The sequence below is a fragment of the Cibotium barometz genome, chromosome 26 (assembly GCF_041138505.1).
Source record: "Cibotium barometz isolate CiBa-2024 chromosome 26, ASM4113850v1, whole genome shotgun sequence".
In the NCBI taxonomy this organism is placed as follows: domain Eukaryota; kingdom Viridiplantae; phylum Streptophyta; class Polypodiopsida; order Cyatheales; family Cibotiaceae; genus Cibotium; species Cibotium barometz.
Window position 1 is genome coordinate 16,214,881 of NC_141071.1, and position 19,129 is coordinate 16,234,009.

General features: G+C 40.4%; 1 protein-coding gene and 1 long non-coding RNA gene across 4 annotated transcripts in view; one reads left to right on the forward strand and one right to left on the reverse strand.

Annotated features, from left to right (window-relative positions):
* The first annotated feature begins 1,585 nt into the window (after positions 1-1,585).
* LOC147623724 (uncharacterized) lies at positions 1,586-2,912 on the forward strand. The gene is made up of 2 exons (XR_015269280.1): positions 1,586-1,958; positions 2,634-2,912. It is a non-coding gene; the product is annotated as an uncharacterized LOC147623724 (long non-coding RNA).
* Positions 2,913-7,360: 4,448 nt separating this feature from the next.
* Positions 7,361-19,129, reverse strand: part of LOC147623725 (asparagine synthetase [glutamine-hydrolyzing] 2-like) — a 93,550-nt gene continuing 81,781 nt past the window's right edge. For all 3 annotated transcript variants that reach the window (XM_086820338.1, XM_086820337.1, XM_086820336.1), the window contains 3 exons: positions 17,587-17,673; positions 8,461-8,568; positions 7,361-8,280 (listed from right to left, as the gene is read on the reverse strand). In XM_086820338.1, the coding sequence (XP_086676464.1) occupies positions 8,029-8,280; positions 8,461-8,568; positions 17,587-17,673 (447 nt within the window). In that variant the 3' untranslated portion in view covers positions 7,361-8,028. The remainder of the gene's footprint in view (positions 8,281-8,460; positions 8,569-17,586; positions 17,674-19,129) is intronic.

The window sequence follows — 19,129 nt, forward strand, 5'->3', positions numbered from 1 at the left end:
GAGTCTCCAGTTGGGTGATGTTTACATGTGGAGTGCTTGTTGGTGTGCCATAAATTTGGTCATGTACTTGAGAGTTAGAGATATCCTGATAGAAGTTTTCAACGGAAGCGAGATTCCCTTACCTATATCCACTTGTGGGTATGTGTAAGATTCTACACCTCTCTTGAGAACTTGAGAATATGCTTTCCTCTCAAAATGGACTCTATGCACTTGGCACTTCCCTAAACTACCTTAGCCCTAGGGAATGATCAGGGGTAGCACCAGATTGTGCTAGCTTTTCTGGGTTATGGCTATGCTACCACTTATGCCTCTTGCTATCGGCGCGGCTGTGTGGAGGTGTCTGCTGTTGAGAAACACGAATCGAGACAAGACATCTACCTAAGTAATCCTACACGAAAATGACAACACTAATCTAAGAAGGATAGAAATGAAAAAAACGCATCATGAGTGTGTGCTAACTAAGATGCACTCAAGTACAATTAGGTACCAAGATGAATTAGATAAGTGTAAGTAATATGTTCATTGCTTGAAAATGGTCCCCTTTTATATGGCTGAGTACAACATTGGCTTTGCTAGCTCATGTGGGATAATTTAACTATACTCATGTGGCTTCTTGCTGGACAATGTCTTCTTTGAATTCCTCAACTCACTCCCTACCTCTTGCTTGTGCTCAATGGCACCCCTTGGTCCCATATTCTTAGGCTACTGCAAGGTGGTCAGATGATGCGAGGTTTACAAAATGCTTCAACCCCCCTTAATGTAGGTGGTAGGTGGATTAACATTTGACTTGGACATGAAGCATCTCCTGTCTGGGGTGCTTGATTAGCTACTCTGAGGTGGTTAGGAGTGTTTATATTTGCATCACTTCCCCTAGGTGCTCTCTAGCTACGCTTAGGTCGTAAAGCATGCTTACAAACACATAGATTGCCTACTCATTTGGTGGCTTACAACATATAAATTGATTAGGTTAGGGTAGTGGCTAGCAGCTCTTTTGTTGCTCAGGGCTACTTCTTACTTGGAAACTCCTTACTTTTGCTTGATGAAGATGTTGACTTCATGCTTCATGTCGATGTCGTATCCTTTTTCTTCTTTGCATTGTTGGATGCTTCTTGGGATCTTTGTCTTTACTCTTTAGCTTGACTCTTGGCTCTTTGACAACTCTTTTGGTGTGGACTTGATGCTCCTTATGTGTCTTGGATGCATTCTGTGTGGATGCCATGCTATATGCTATGGTCATCTCATGCAGTTGTGCTTTGAGCATGCATAGGATAATGTTTTGTGCAATCATGTTATGCTTTGTAAGGTGCTTGATATGCCGGTATGTCCCATCCCCGATGAAATTCCTCTTAATTCTCAATGCCAACTAAGAGGGTCTTACCATGACCTTATGATAAGTCTCTATGGTAGTGTCTGTACTCTTGTATATAAATTGGTAGTACTCTGCGTGATTTTGTTTTGCAATGATTTGAAACAAGTTGATGTAATGCAAAAAAGAGATTGGAAAGTTGTTTTTGCTTGTGTATGATAATGCTTGCATGGCCAAGAGAAACAAGTGTGAACACGCCCTTAATGAGATAAGGGTTTGAAACCCTCTGCACCACAAAAAAAATACAGTAAAGCTTCTTCAGCGATGGTAGGCTTCAACGATGGTGTCGTTTGCTATTTTGCTAACCTCTGTGCTACCTTTTGTTCCCCACCGGCTACTAGCTGAATAGTCTACCGCGCTTCAAACTGTTGCCTCCTACTTGCTTTGACGAACTGTTGTTTAACACTGCTACTCGAACGAAAGGGGCTGTTGTTTGACGAGCTGCTCACATCGTCTACTGCCTTTCTCTACTGCCGATGATGATGCTACTCTACTGCTTACCTTTTTCTACACCTCTTCAGCTGGCCTCCTCTGTGATGACACGAAACCTTCTTGCTTCAATAGTTTTTCCAACACAACGGCAGGGCTGCAGGTGCGGCTTTGTTTCTTGCTAACAGTGTTTGTGGCTGTTGCTATACGCGATAGATATTGCTAGAGTTCTTATAATTGCCTTCTCTCTGCTCAGTTTCTTTTGCTCACAATAGCACACCTCTTTTGCTCCAAGGTCCTAAACAACTCTATGCTACCGACTTTAGTCTTCTCTTTAGCTTCTTAATTGCTTGAAATACTACAGTTATGTGTTGTATATTGACTCCTGAGTGAATCAAAGGTTTACGGGGTGTGTCATCCGTGGGGTGCATCACATGAAGGTTGTCATCATAAATAAGGATAGGTGCATTGTCTTCATAATTGAGGAATCAAGATAGCTTGTTGAGCCCAGAGGAGCCACTCAATGTGACCTGATTATGAGAATTATGGAGAGAATATGCCTCTAGAGAAATCATTTACATTTCATGCGTAAGTATTATTCTAGTCAGATTGAGAAGAATTGATGGCATACCCAAGCATTAGGACATTGTGATATGAGGCTTGAGTGAGTTGTTTGATTACGCTACAACAGATAGAGGTAAGGATTTCACAAGGATCATAGATAAGCCAGGTTGGAATGTGAGATTATGGCATTTACGTGTATTCTTATCGTGTGATGTACTACCTAAAACGAAACTAACAACATTTTACTGGGTTTCTCTTTCAAATGGAGCAACAGCTTGTCGGACTCTATCTATCTGGTGGTGTACCCGAGCTATCTCAAGAGGAGAACATGAAAGCTTTCATATTCAAGCCTCTCCTCTCTGCATCTTGTTGTGTAGATCAAGTAACCTTAGCCCATCATTTTGAGTGCCTATATTTTCTGACCCCACTACTACAGATCAAAGGTACAAGTGGTACTCAAGATTGTGGATCATGGCTACCTATGACCAAGATGAGTGTGTATCAAAGAACATTACCCTTGTAATAATCCTTATTCGACTGGAGGTTGTAAAGACATAGTTCTTTCTGGACCACTTCGCAAAGATCTAAGGGTGCATAGATTAATGTATAAGACTCTTAGGCACTATATTCCTTGACATAGGATCTCAACTATCGAGCCTCTAATCGAGTGTATTATGGCATGTTTTTTCAACTATATCGTTGCTCTCTATGAGAGGTAGGCTTGGTCATTGTAGGAGGCATTGTCCTTTATGGACCACTTCGCAGAGATCTGAGAGTGCATGCAGAGATCTGAGAGTGCATAGATTAATGTATAGAACTCGTAGGCACTATATTCCTTGACATAGGATCTCAACCTATCGAGCCTCTAATCGCGTGTATTATGGCATGTTCGTTCACCTATATAGTCACTCTCCATGATAGCTAGGCTTGGTCTTTGATGACCTTCCTTTGATGTATTCAAATAAAACTTGTTGGAATAAAATATATGTTACCTTGTCTTTTGTTTGAATCTTGTCTTCCATTTTGAGTAATGTTGTGTAAAATTAAGATGCACTATGATCCAAAACTTGTCTTCTTCCCTAGAAGGACAAGTGATCCAAGTTACTTTTGAGCCTTGTTAGTTCTTATCACATACTATTGTTGATAGGTCTTACGAAGATTTAACGTCATTTCAATGTTGAGCTTTCCCATTTTGTTCATGCTTTCTTTGTCCCTCCCAATTCATGTTTCTTGATTTTCCTCTTTGATAACAAAAACGTGTTGCAAAACTCCAATAATATCTACCCTTCAAATAAAACTTAGCAACCAATCATTGAACTTATACCACCACATCAATACTATATCTTCTACCTTGGCTTCACCTTTACCATGACCTCCTGTGATAGTTGTTTCCCCGTCATTCTTCACCATCGTTGTGGATGCCTACTTGTAAGAGGCCTCATGAACTCCAATGGTAGCTTGATGTGTGAAGGATCTAGATTTTAGACCAAACGTCGTCCCATTCCAAGCTTTTGCAGTGCTACAAGCTACACTAGGTCTTAAGACAGTGCTACAAGCTACACTAGGTCTTAAGACAGACAAGAAAACTTCACAACTATATCACTACTCGATTTAATGAGTAAATGTCACATCAATACTATATCTTCTACCTTGGCTTCACCTTTACATGACCTCCTGTGATAGTTGTTTCCCCGTCATTCTTCACCATTGTTGTGGATGGCTACTTGTAAGAGGCCTCATGAACCCAAATGGTAGCTTGATGTGTGAAGGATCTAGATTTTAGACCAAACGTCGTCCCATTCCAAGCTTTTGCAGTGCTACAAGCTACACTAGGTCTTAAGACAGACAAGAAAACTTCACAACTATATCACTACTCGATTTAATGAGTAAATGTCATATAATAGAGCATGTTGATTTTCCTTCACAACCTTCATTTAATAAATGCTTAATGTACTCCCAAGTTTTGTCCAAGTATATATATTGTTTTCCTTGTGCAAAGGTGGTCTATTTGTAAATCGTGTAGTACTTTTATATTCATAAGATCTCTCTCCTTTCCGCACATACAACTATATCCTTATACATTATTTTTCCTTCACAACCTTCACTTCATAAATGCTTAATGTACTATCCTCTCCTATCTCCTAGGTTTTGCTGAGCTATATTTATTGGTTTGCATGTGCAAAGATGGTCTATGTGTAAATCTTGTAGTACTTTAATATTCATAAGACATCTCTCCTTTCCACACATACAAATATCCTCATACTTTATTTTCCTCTTCATACTTACTATAGAAGAAGCTTCATCATCAAGTAAACCTTAAAAGAACTTTCCATTCACGAATTTATATGACTCTATTTGAATTGATACTAGGTGTGCTTCTATTTGGTTTAAGGTGCTGACACAAGGTGTTGGTGAAATCATTTTGATTATTGTTTAGAGCTACAAGATTTCAAGTTTCATAAACCAATTGTTACACAATACTCATAGGAGGTTAAGCTCTCTAGATATCAATACCCAATTTCATTGGCATACTTGACGGGGGATTGAAGGTGGACATCTACTAAGGCCTAAAATTGGTGGCATTTTATGTACACTTGATGAAGCTACAAAAGGAGTTCTCCCATTTGAACAAGTTATGGAATGTGAAAATGCAAGACAAAAGTTGGCAAGAGAGGTGTTAATATGGCTTTTAGGCATACCCATGCACATGATGGTTTTTCTTTGGAGCATCTCAATGGAACCTATTCCAGTTGATTGTAAAATGATGAGGAGAGGCTTCTCTTCAAGGAGATGCCCTTGATGTAGTGGCACGGTTTAGTTCACTAAAGTTTTTGGTAGGCCATACATTAGTTAATTTTAGGCTGAAGTGAACATTAGGACATGCATGAGCTCCTTTTTCTCTAAATTAACTAACAGAAATAAGCACGACACCTGGTTTTGGTGGGCAAACCACTTACCACTTAACAATTTCCAAATATCACAAGTTTACCAATTTCCACCAAGTTGTTAGGTGTTCTTAGGGCTATGTGGACACAAATGTCAAGATGGTGTAGACGGATCTTTGATTGCTACCTTATTGAGTGCTAGGAAAGCCAGTAGGTCCATCCCAGTAAGCTAAAAGACAATTTGCTACGATCAACTATGCTTTGTCCTCGAGAAGTGTGAATGAAAAGGTATTCTATTTTCTCTTGGGAGGCCACTAGTCAAGGCCCGGATGTGGCAGCCCCTAGTGGCTTGGTTAATAACATTTGATACACACAATCGGTACTTCATGAAATTTCAAATCTTAGTGCAAAGATTGACACAAATACGTATTTGATTTCTATTCACAAAAGGATGTGACTTATGGTTTATATCTCTTGGTTCCTATTTGTTGAGTTTTGTATAAATGGTAGATGGGGATAGATGATGTGTTTAGATTCTTCTCTCATTGGTGGGGCCAGCTTGTTTGGGATCATTTCGAAAATACTAGTTTGCTGGCTACTATTTCGTGTTCTGGTACAAGTGGATTGAAACAAGGAAATACAACAAAGAAAACATATTGAAGGCTATAGTATAGAAGTATTACAAACACACCTACGAGTCGGGGAGAGACGTGCTTAACTATTTTATATGAAGCATGAAGCTTAATCCTTGCAACATGAAACATGTAGTCGTAACCCCAAGGCCTACTTCCACATGTGGCAAGCCAAAAAGATCACTGCTAATTTCATGCGTGCAAAGAAAGTCTAAGAATAAGAGTGGCGAACCTTGGCCGGAAGAAAGAGCATGCCTAAGGATGAGAGTGGCAGACCTTGGCTTCAATAAGTTCCTAGCTACTGCAAGGTCCGCTGAAGTGATTATGATGGGCGATTCTACTTGTTTCAAGCAAGAAAGAAGAAGCTACTTAGAGTGGATGATGGTTAATGGAAAGGCAGACCAAGAAAGGCCGGGGAAAGAAGTAGGAGCAACACAGAGAGGTTTAGCAAACGAAAGGAGCGAGTTTCAAAAATCGGTGGTTTACAACATTATGAATTGTGCTATGTGCACAATGGTCACTGAAGCTTGTACAACAGAGGTCTCTCTCTCTCTCTCTCCCCCCCTCCTGAGTATCTTTTACCCAAGTCCAAACAAGTGAAGGAGTCGTCTGACAAGCTACTGAAAGTTGGCTTCTAGAGAAGGAAACATGGATATCACCCATAGCAAAAGTCCCAAAGAAGAATCTGAAGATGTGTGGTTTTTATATAAACCTTTATGCAATACATCCTTTTCCACTACCCTTCACAGATTCAATGCTAAATGAGGATTCACGCCATAAAACGTACTCATTTTTAGATGGTTTCAACAGCGACACCCAGGTTCTCTAGAACTGCTTACAAACGCACTAAGGGTGAAATTGCGGCTTGAACTAATGGACTGGGGGTTCTCGAATCTTACCAATAAGATTCGAGCAGTAAACTCTCAATTCACAAGGTGACCCTGAAATAATTCAATTACTGGAAAAAAAAAAGCGATTGATTGATGCATGGATTGAATAAAAAACAAGACAAATGACTCTGACACTGGAAAAAGAAGAGGATCACGGTTACATACAAGGGTCAATAGAAGCAATTTAAAAGAGAATTGAAGCTCGCAAAGTGTATGCTCACATCCTTATTTCTATTTCGTATCAAAAAATAGTAAGACGAATCTTTTTGCAATAATGGACTAATTGTGGGGAATCTACTCATTAGAAAAAGAAAATCTTCTGCAATCGACTTCCCTGTGCGGAATCATTTTACTAGTCAGTTGCAGAAACTCTTTAAAACAAGACAATTTTGTACAATAGACTTCCTGTGCAAACTCCTTTATTGTGACAATCTTCTGCAATAGACTTGCTAGACAAACTCCGAAGTTGTGATGCTACAAACATGGAAAAAACGTTCAGAAATCGTGTATTATGCTTAAAGCAAAGACGAATTTTGCAAAATGATTGAAGCAAGCACTAATGAGGTCGTCTCAACAAAAGTTACAAGTCATTAATGATGGAAACACAAATCCGCTTGATTTCAATTGCTTAAATTAAAAATAATAGAAACAAAATTCCACATGCTTCCTAATGCTTGCTTAGCAATGCGTTTCACGCTTTAAGGGTATAAAGGTACAATCTTCTCATATAATTACTTCTTGAATAAAATACTTGATTGATGAGATTTCATTGACTGACTTATTAAACACTTCAGCCTTGCATCAGATGTACACTCAGAACCTGAAACCCCTTTCGGCATACAAGTGCCATCTCTTAACACCATGTCATAACACCTTTCTGCATACAAGTGCCATGCCTGAACACCATGCCATAACAAACCAAATATCTCCATCACTCTAGCAATCCTAAGCGAAGGATATCGGCTGCAATATGCAACACTACCTTCTATGAAAAGACCACTTCCTTCGTTTCACATGGTTTCACCTACTGTTTTACCCTTGTATTTCTTATCACATGCTATTGATGTCTTATGTAGACTTTACATACCAGTTCAATGATGTCTAGATCTTGTATTTTTAGCGTGTATTGAGCTTCTGCATTTAGTGCATGCTTCCTTCCTCCCAACTCATGTTTCATGATTTTCCTCTTGCTTCAGCTCATAACAAAACTGTGTTGCAAATCTCCAATAATAGCTACTCTTCGAACAAAACTTTGCAGCCAATCATTGAACTTGTACCACAGCAATACTATCTTCTAACCTTGGCTTTTTACCATGAGCTCCGATGGTAGGTGTTTCCCCATCATTCTCCAGCACTTCTGCAGCAGATGGCTTCTCATAAGAGGCTTCATGAACTCCAATTGCAGCTCGACCTGAAGGATCTGGATTTTTGGACCAAGCCTCGTCCCATTCCAAAGCCTTCGCAGTACTACAAGCAACACTAGGTCCTCCAGGGACAGTCAACCGTGCACAGCTCTATCAAAGCCAATCATAAATAAACTTTCAGGTGTAAGAGTTGCAAGAAAAATTTAAGACCATATCTATAACTGAGCTCAACAGTACTCATTCAATCCTTGCAATTTTTATGTGCGCTGAACTACCGGATTCTCGTGTTTTTTACCACATGATAAAAAAAACATGCAGGAGTAGAATCACCTGTGGGAAAATTCCCTCAAAGATTTTTCGATAATAGTAAGCTTCTTTGGTAGCTGGGGTGTTGTGAGGATAGATATAGCTTGCATTAGCCATCATCTGGTCGGTAACCTAGAACGAACAGCAGTTATAAAAGATTTCACTTTACACTGCAGTATACGCCTGTGTGGACACACACACACACACACACACACATTATATATGATCACTGAGGGCTAGCCTCAGAGGAAGTTTCCTTCAAATGCTCTACATACATAACAAGCCAATGCAAGGTATCAGGAATGATCAAGAGAATGCATAGATGAATCCCAATCCATGAAAAAAATTTCCATGAATGTTTGCATTAGTGAGATCTTGAAACCTCAATTTGTATGGAAAGAGGAAAGCTATGAGAACAAGATTATAGCCCCAATTTTTGAGAAAGATTCACAGAAACCCTAATTTTTGGCAAGAAGAGGGAAAATCCTAAATCCCATGTCCATATTACAAGCAAATCACATGTATAGATAGAGGAGAACATGGAGAATAAGAAATCGCCATTTTCTTTAAAAAAAATATGATGCAAACCCTAATCGTAAAAAACAAGCTCAAATCAACTAAGAAAGGGTGCAAATGAAAGCCTACATGAAGGAGAACCACTGTATAAGCTTGAGTCCCCATTAATCACCACCAATATCATCAAATTGCTCAAGAGAGGAGTTCCATAAAAACGCAGCCTAACCGTGCAAATCTGCAAGGGAATATAGCCAAGGAAGAGCTCTACATGATGCTTAAGAGCTTGGGAATGATAGCCCGAAGCTTTGGTAGGCATAGGAGGTGTGTATGATACACCATGGCCATGGAAAGCTCCAAGCAAGAAGAGGAAAAAGCAAAAAACATGAGATGCGAAAATTTTCCCCAAAACTTCCCCCGAATTTGGTCCACAGCTCAAAATTTAGTCCAAACTAAGTCAATTTTTCTGATAGTACTCAACTTTACACAACCTTCCCAAAATGACCAAATAAAGCCCCAAACCTATCCTCCCCATCACCATCACATGATTTTTTTTTTTTTGCAAATCTATATTTGTTGAGAAAACCATCAAAACTCAGAAAAGTCAAGAAAATTTTTAAAAAATGAAGAAAATCAAGAAACCGTACCTTTTCTTGAAATTTTTGCAAGGTACAAAAATGCAGAAAAATGCATGAAAATCTCTCCAACTCAAATCAGAATTGAATCACAAAGCCAAGCTCTAACACCAATGCAAAAGAGGAGAGACAGAAAGATAAGATTTGCACTTATGATGAAGTACCACATGCACTCTAATGGAGCATGTATAGTTGCTCTCGTACGCCGTACGATACGACTGTCTCCACTCCCTCCCCCCCCCCCCTCTCCTCTTTTGTTTTTGATTGTTGCTTTTTTACCCTTTTTTTTTAAGGGCTGTTTTTGACTGTTATGGGGCTTGCTTGCTTTTGGTGTGCTTTTAGGCTCAGCAGCCAAGGATCCATGGATGTTGACTTTTGGTGTGGATGCAAAGGATCTGTTCAATCTATCCTTGTGAGGGTTGAGGTGAAGCACGTTCCTTAGTTAGGGCAACAAGAAGCAAAGGCTTCTCCTCAATTGCCTCCTCTCTGTGTCTTCGCAAACTGTAAGCCCAGTGACAGACTCAACCACATAACCAAGATATAAACATATAAAGAGAGAGGGGGAAGAGAAAAAAGGGAATGGGGATCTTGCATAGTACACCACACTGAGCGGGGAACAGGCCGCACCCCCTTTCAGAATTAATTTAAGAACAATCCACGTGCACACTGGCCAGGATCAATACAATCAATGAATACGTAACAAACAGATATGTTGATGTAGGATATCCAAGTCGATGTTGATGTGGAGGCGCGAGATCTTTGATGCCGAGCACACCACAAGGATGACCCACAAGTATCTCTCGCTGGGCTAGTACTAGATCCAAAATCCAAATCCAATGAATCCAAGTCCAAAAACAAATGAAATCCAAGTCCAAGTCCAAGTCCATATCAAAGTCCAAGCTATATGTCCAAGTTCTCCATGTTTATGCTTCATGTCCAAGTTCCAAATCCAAATCTAGATCCAAGTCGAGGTTCCAATCGAATAATGAAGTCTAAGTCCAAAATCCAAAGTCCGGATCCGGATCCAAAACCAAGTCCAAGCTATATGTCTAAGTTATATGTTTATGTCCAAGCTTAAAATATCTCCAAGCTCGTACAGAAAGTACACAAGAGATGTGTATAGTTGACGAAGTATTTGTGGAGCTAACTGTAAATTCTATTGTCCAATCCCGAATAGAGACAACCCATAAGAAAGATGGATGCACCAAGACAAGTGTATATGGCAGTATGGTAGCCAATAGAATTCTTTATAGCCGTATGATGCGTAGGATAGCCAGCAACAAGCGGTGCGGGCTGACGATGGCAACAAGCTCTGGCGGCTTGGTTCAAACAGTGGGTTGTGCTATAGGACTCGCAAGGATGATATCTCTTTTGTAAGGCGGCGCCTGCAAGCAGTATAGCACGGCTAGAAGGCAGGCAGCGTTGGTAGTAGCCGACGGAGGGCAATGCAACTGGGGGCAGGTGCAGCAAGTGGCACAAGCAATGCTAGCCAAAACAGTTGGCAGCGCTAGCCACAATAGTACGCGGCGGTGGTAATATAGGTGGCGGCCAGCTGGTAGCAGATGGAGCTTGGCGATTTACAAGATGTAAATATTTGGTCCTCCTAGCTCTTTTCACACGATGAAATCCATGCCCGAACACTAGATAGGTGGAAGAAGACATGGGGACCAGGTGTCTTGTGTCTCACACACTTGACTTTCTGACACACTATGCACTCTCACACATAAGCTTCAATATCCCTGCATAGAGCTGGCCAATGGAAATATCTTTCCAAAGCCTATGTAGTAGCAAGAATACCACGATGACCAGTATATGGTGGAGCAATGCACTCTTCCATAACCTTTTGGTGTACTTCACGCACTACACAAATACTATTCTGCATCATCAGAAATCCATCTCTAATCGAATAAGATGGGACAGCAATACCATGATTCAAATCATCCCAAATAAGCTAAAAATCTGTGTCCAAAGCATACATATCTGGCATCCCTGATAAGTCCTGATGGTGGGCGGTAGTTATGGCATGCACTTGTGGCCTACGTGACAAAGCATCCGCCACCAAATTCTTCTTGCTTGGGGTATGCAAAATCTGAAAATGAAACATGGACAAGAAGTTTGCCCACCTTAGATGCTTTTCCCAGAGTTTAGGCTATGTAAGAAAGTGCCGTAAACTCTGGTGGTCTGGTTTTACCATAAATTCAGCCTCCACAAGATAATGCTTCCATGTTTGAAGGGCATGAATAACGGCTAACAACTCTTTCTCATAAACCTGCAAATACAATCCGCATGTTGCAGGCGGCGGCTTTCAAAAGCCACTGCATGTCCCTCTTGGTTCAAAACAGCCCCCAAGCAATCTCCACATGCATCACACTCGACCACAAAAGGCCTATGCAAATCTGGAATAGTAAGAACTAGCCTTAAATGATTGCATCCTTCAACTTCTGAAAAGCTGTCTTTTCGGGTTCCAACCAACGGAATGCTACTTTCTTCTTCGTTAGATCATGTAACGGCGGTGAAGCTAAGAAAGCAAAGTGTCGAATGAATCGATGGTAGTACGAGCATAAACCAATAAAGCTCCTAACTTGATGCGCATTCTACAGTTCTGGCCAATCATTGACTGCTTGAATCTTTGTGGGATCCATGCGTACTCCATCTTTGGAAACAATATGCCCTAAATAGTGAATTTCTAACAAGAAGAATTCACTCTTCTTTCCATTGATGAAAAGCTTATGTTTCCTTAGCTCTTCAAAAACAATGGCAAGATGCTCTTTATGTTCAGCCTCACTCTTTGAGAAAATGATAATATCATCAAAGAAAGTTTCTGTGAACTTGCAGTGAGGTCTAAAAATTTAAAAATTCCGTCCATCATTCTATTCAAAGTGGCGGGAGCATTTGTAAGTCCAAATGGCACAACCAAATACTCATATAATCCAAATGATGTTCGAAAAGCCGTTTTGTGCACATCTTGAGGTACCACTCGAATCTGATGGTAACCACTCTTAAGATCAATGCGACTGAAACAAGCAGCTCCCTCAAGTTTATCAAGAATATCATCGATTCGGAGAATCGGAAACCTGTTCTTCATAGTAATCTTGTTAAGGGCCCTATAATTAACACATCCTGTATGTCCCATCCTTTTTCTGCACAAGTAAAACTGGAGAACAATGAGGTGAAGAACTTAGCCTTATCAATCCCTTCTCAAGTAAATCATTTACTTGAGTCATGATTTTCTCCTGTTGGGTAGCACTTATCCTATAAGAAGGTCGGTTAGGAGGAGAGCTCCCAGGGATTATGTCAATACAATGATCCTCTGGCCTCTCTGGGGGTAATTGTCCTGGAAGTGAATCGGCAAAACAATCAGCATATTCACTTAAGAAATCAATCTTATCTTGATCTACGAGAGCTACAACATCATGCTCAACATTATCACGTACAAAGACCAAGTAAAAACAAGCTGATTTCTTTATTGCCTTTGAAATAGATATATGGCTTACAACGCGTATGGTACTCCCAGTAGTCCCCGCATCAATACAAGCTTCCCTACTCCTATGAGTAAACATAATTTTCTTATCTTCGTGCAAAATCTTGGGATCCAATCGGTAATGCCAAGGCATCCCAAGTATCACATCACATCCCATAAGTGGTGCCACGAGGAAGTCTTCATGATCCAAACATCCCTGAATTTGTATCACGTACAAAGACCAAGTAAGAACAAGCTTATTTCTTTATTTCCTTTGAAATAGATATATGGCCTACAACGGGTATGGTACTCCCAGTAGTCCCCGCATCAATACAAACTTCCCTACCCCTATGAGTAAACATAATTTTCTTATCTTTGTGCAAAATCTTGGGATCCAATTGGTAATGCCGAGGCATCCCAAGTATCACATCACATCCCGTAAGTGGTGCCACGAGGGAGTCTTCATGATCCAAATATCCCTGAATCTGTATGCGAGAAGCTTCCCAATAATGGGAGTGACCTTAACTTCCTTACCCTCAAAGGCAACATCTGCATGAAAGTCCATGCCCAATTCCTCAAGATTTAACCCAAGACCAGCAGCCATCTGTATGGATATGAAGTTATCTGTTGAGGCATTATCAAAAAGGAATAAAGCTATTTGGTCCTTTAACTTGCCCCCAACTTTGCATAAAATCCTGCTCTTTGGTTCATGTGTAGTGTTACCCTGAACATCGGGTATAACATTCACACTCAGTTTGGCATCCTGCACATTATTCTTTTTGAGATTCTGGGGGCATTGAGCTTTCGTGTGATCTTTGCTCTCGCATGAGAAACACTTTCCCCTCTCTCATAATGCAATCAAAAATATATTGTCTAGACAGCTTAGGATCATCCTTTTTACCCCCCGGCTTCTTTTTTGAGCCCCCTTTTGCATCCTTGGACTCATGAAACATAAACTTAGGTGGATGTCCACCCTTTTTCTGCTCATTTCCGGCTCTGAATTTTCCCTTGTATGAGCTGAATTCTTGTCTTTTTGATGCTCCCTTGACATGGAACTCCTCATAAATAGTTGCTCAGTATATGAGCTCCTGTAAAGTGTTGTGGGGGTACACTGAAAGGCTCTTTTGAATGATTTGTTGCAGCCTTGACTCAAACTTTCTTTTCTTCTCGTCCTCACTAATCGTCATGAAAGGTGTGACCTTGAGAAGAATCCGCCAAAACTTTGAAACATAAGAAGAAACGAATTCGCCTTCATCCTGTGTTAGCCAATCCCATTCCTTTCGTACATCCTTCTCAAAGTGAGGAGGAAGGAACTAATCATAAAATTGTTCTTTGAAAGCAGTCCATGTACAGGCAGCTGTCCTATCCAAAAGCTTTGCCATACACCAATCACTTGCAGTCTCTTTAAGATGCATACCCACATGCCTGAGCATCGATTTCTCGGTAAATTCCTCAGTGCAAAAGGCTATTTCAAATTGCCTTATGAAAGCAAGTGCCTTGGTAGAATCCAACTTTCCATTATAGCTCTCGAATTTAATGTCCTTGTCTCTTGATTTGAACTCTTTGGCCTTCTTGCCATGACGGGCACCGACGCTCTAATACATCATCCTCCTCGTCATGCCTACGTTGGCGACGATGCCCAGATCTAGGGCTGATTTCCCACGTAACACCTTCCACTCTAGATGGAACTTTAGGAGCAGGAACATACCTAAAGAGTGGAGACACCACCGATAATACATGAAGATCTTCTGCATCTCTCAAATGGGCTGAAAACCCCTCATCATCCCCGCGAGCTGCATGTCAATGTCCAGCATCTCTTCGGGCTGCATGCCCCCTCAAATCTGTTGCATGGGCTGCAGGCCCCCTCAAAACACTTGCTCGGGCTGCATGGCCACTTACATCACTTGCTCGGGTTGCATGCCCTCTTACATCACTGGTGCGGGCTGCATGCCCTCTCACAACATCATCGACGGACTAAAAACCAATAGCCATATGTTTAAAACTATTATAGGCCAGTTCCATCATTGTTGGAAGATATTTTTTTGTAGATTTGTGAAGATTTGGTTTGTCCACTTCAAGAGAGCTCCAAAATCTCCAAGATCTTCAAGACAAGCTCCAAGAATGTCTTCTTTGACCTCCCATGAACATTGCTAAAGCAAGTATTCGAAGAAAAAAAAATTTCCCAGGAAGCTGAAAATCGCCGCCAGCTTTTATGGAGGTTAGGAAGAAAAGCACACACTAACAACACTCCCAAACAAGGTTGTTAGAGGCGTCAGAGGCGTTTGGTACAAGGCAGATATGGTACGCGCCTCGAAAGACTCGTATTTTTTAGACACGTTAGAGGCATGTTAGAGGCGTCTATTTATATATATATATATATATATATATATATATATATATATATATATAACTGCAATACCTTAAAGACTCTAAAACTTGTAGCTAGAAAGTACCAAAGCAGTATCATAATAGGTCAGAAGAGTTTCAAATGAACAGCAAAGCACCAAAAGTACCAGTCATGGGTGCAACCAATTATCCAAGACAACCAAAGGTGCCCTATTAGACTAAACTCAGTAACCTGAAAGTACCAAAACAGCACAAAAATAGTTCAATAGAGTACCAAATGAAATAAAGAAGCACCATTAAGTACCAAGAAAGGCAGCAGCACAACACCAAGTGTTATAAAAAATACCAAAACAGTTATATATATATATATATATATATAGTGAAAGTTGAGAGAGAAAGAGAGAGAGAGACTAGAGTGTGTATGTATGAGCCTTGAGGGAGGGAGAGAGAGGGTGTGTATGAGAGAGGGAGAGAGTGTGTGTATGAAAGAAAGAAAGTTGTATTAAACGTCTACAAAAGGCCAAAATGACCTATGAGACCAAAATAGTCCATCCTCATCATCTGGATACATCATCAAGATTCAAGAGTACAAAGTAAAATGAAATGAACCAGTAGAGTATAGAGAGAGCTCCAAAAGTGGGTATAAAAAATATCATCATCCTAGTGTGTTTGAAGTTTGAAGTTTGAACTTTGGGTCTTGAGAAAGGCTTAAGGGAGGGAGGGAAGGAGGGAGGGAGAGAGAGAGTGTGTGTGTGTGAGGGGGGCTGCCTTGGGCCCTTAAAGCCCCCTATCTAAAGACTCAAACCAGCCAAAAAAAAAAAGTGGACGCCTCAATCAGGCAGTCGTACGCCTCTAACTGTTAGTGGCACGCCTCGTAACAACTATGCTCCCAAATGTTCCCTACAGCTAGTAGGTAATGAGCATGATAAACCTTGAACACTTTACAAGCTTGAAATCACCATTTCTAGGGTTTCTTGAACTCATGGGAAGAGAGAAAATCAGATAATCCATGCTTCAAAAATACCTCAAAATGGTGCTCTATGTGTTGCCAAAAATGTCCCCGACCAAAGCCGCAAGATTGTGTTTGCAAACACATACTGTGTAATGAACCCTAGCCATGGAAAGCTTGAAGAAAAGTGGAAAAGAAGGTAAAAACATAATTATCAAAAAATTAACACTAATCACTCCCACTTAGTTCAAATTTAACCCACAGTCTTTTAGAAATTTAGTCTTGTGCTCAGATTTGGCCCAAGAACCATAGTCTCACCAAGAATTGGCAAAAATCTATGAAACCATTAATCCAAACACAAGAGCTTTGATACCAATTGAAATGGAGTGATCATAAAACTGAGAATAGGGACAAATCATTATGTAGGTTAACATGCAATTAGCAAGAAACCATACACACTGCTTGCTTTTCACCAAAGGATGGACATAGCCTTCCATAAGCCAAGGTTTAAAAGCCATGAGGCTCCAAGAGTCAAGAGATCAAAAGATATCAAAAGGTATCAAAAGATATAAATAAGAGTCCATGAGCCCCTTTTATACTCGAGCCCTATGACCATAAACCTAAGCTATATGACTATAAACCTATGCTCACTATTAAAGTTGCTACTCCTTTACAGTATGGCGGATGAAGAGATGTGATATAGAGGGGTATATTGACCCAATGATGGTTGCTCAAGCTTCGTGGTGTCAATGGCTATATGGTATATGCCCTATCAAATATCTACATTGGGACCGTGGTGAGTGGGAATGTACTGATGTGACTAACTCCATGAGGAGCATACCTTTCTTCAAATACATTGTGTGTAATGCCAGGCTGTTCATGCTTGGATATACCCAGAGAGTTACCACTCTTAGGCCTCACTTTTGGTGAGGGGAGGGGGGGAGGGGTATGGTGGGGTGGGGTGGGGTCGGGGGGAGGAAGGGAGGGGGGTATATGACATTACACCCCCCATTCAGCCAAGATTCTGGCGGCAGAGACTCTCTCATAAATCTGCTGTATTTTGTTTCTTCTGCAGAATCTCCATTTTTATGGCAGCACAGTGTCACCCGATTGGTTAAGATCTACTTTTTGATTTGAGATCTCCCTTTGTATGATTTTAATTTACTTAATAGAAGTCTCTTTTCTGAAAAAAAAAAGAATATAGTGATTTTAAAAAAAAACTGAAATTGCAGACACAGATAGCATACATGTTTCTCTGCATGTGCTTTCAAACCATCGATCCAGCTATAGCCAACTCCATCACTGAATTGTTCCTTCTGCCTATACAAAATGTGCTGGAAATACCAACCATACACAAGATCAGTCACATGAACATTGCAGCTTGATTTTTCAAACAATCAAAAGCTTGAATATGAATCAAATTCCTTGAGATTAGAAGTAGCACTTGTAGTACATGATGATGTTTTCTAAAATTGAAAGCATGAAATAGTGCAGCCAAAAATCTGATTACTGGGGAAGGCTATTTGTGAGGATAAACTGTGGTTAAAAAAATATACTAGACAAATGCTATGTGCGAAACATTTGCAAATTCTGAACAGAATTGACCCTTCTTGGCTTGAATGGGAGTCCACATGCAAAAGATCACACTATGACAATGACCTAGGCAATGGAGCACTGCAAGTACAAGTAAGAACAAATCAAACCTCTGAAAAATGGTTAAGAAGATTATTCAACAGTATCATCCTAGGGAAATGTAAGTGAGTGTCATCCTAGGGAAATTTAAGTTATACTGTGAAATATTCTGGCTTACACCAAGGTATTTTCTCAATTTCAGATGACTCAAAACTGCTTCGTAGACGCTATGCAAACAAATTCTGAGGGTTGAACTAGTTGCATGTCTATGAGTTGTTAGTGACTCAGAGATAACAAGATAAACTCAAAAACTCGAAATAACCTACTAATATGTGTACACGAGAAAAGTTTCTTGTGTACAGAGGAACTGCATGCATCAGCAGCAGTGAGTTTGTTTAATTGCTGCCTTTTCTTCTTACAAACTGCAAGGAACATGGAACATGACAACCCATTCATCCAAAAACACAATTTCAATCAGATACAAGTCTAATAATAGTGAATATTTGTCATATTTCAGGTTTAAAGCTTCTTTTACTAACATGTAGGCAATTACTGCTCACACAGTGACATAGAAAACCTTAAACACTTGAGGCTTCGTCACAACACCGAAGAAGCCACACTGAAGAACTCCTCAACTAAGGGGCTGGGCCAGATGAAGACAAATCAAGGACGAAAGCACGAAGGGTGGTGGATACTCAAGGTGCAGGAAGATATGTGAACCGCCTCTTCGGAATAGTCAAGAAGCTTTGCCCCAAAGAGGCAAAGTCATGTTTTGACTATAGTCTAGAGGCTTTGCCAAAAGGGAAAGCCACTCTTTATGTAATGTAGGAAGTGACGAAAAGATACTTTTTGTAACCTAGTCTACAAATGGCAACTTCTTTATGACTAGTTGAAAGCTAGAGAAATTACTATTTCCCGAAAGGGCGAAACCTATTTAAAGGCCCTTCTTGTAAAAAAGTAAAAAAAAGAAAGGGGGGGGGGGGGGGGGAGGGTGGGGGGAGGGGGTTAGTATCGCCTTGTAAAATTTCCATTGAATCAACAATGAACCTTGAGCCAGACTTGGGAGGGTTCCCAAGGAAGGCCCTCATGCTATGTCTTTATCAGTCCACGATCAACAATAGTGACTATGTAGAATTTGGTAAAATCTTGGAATGTTCA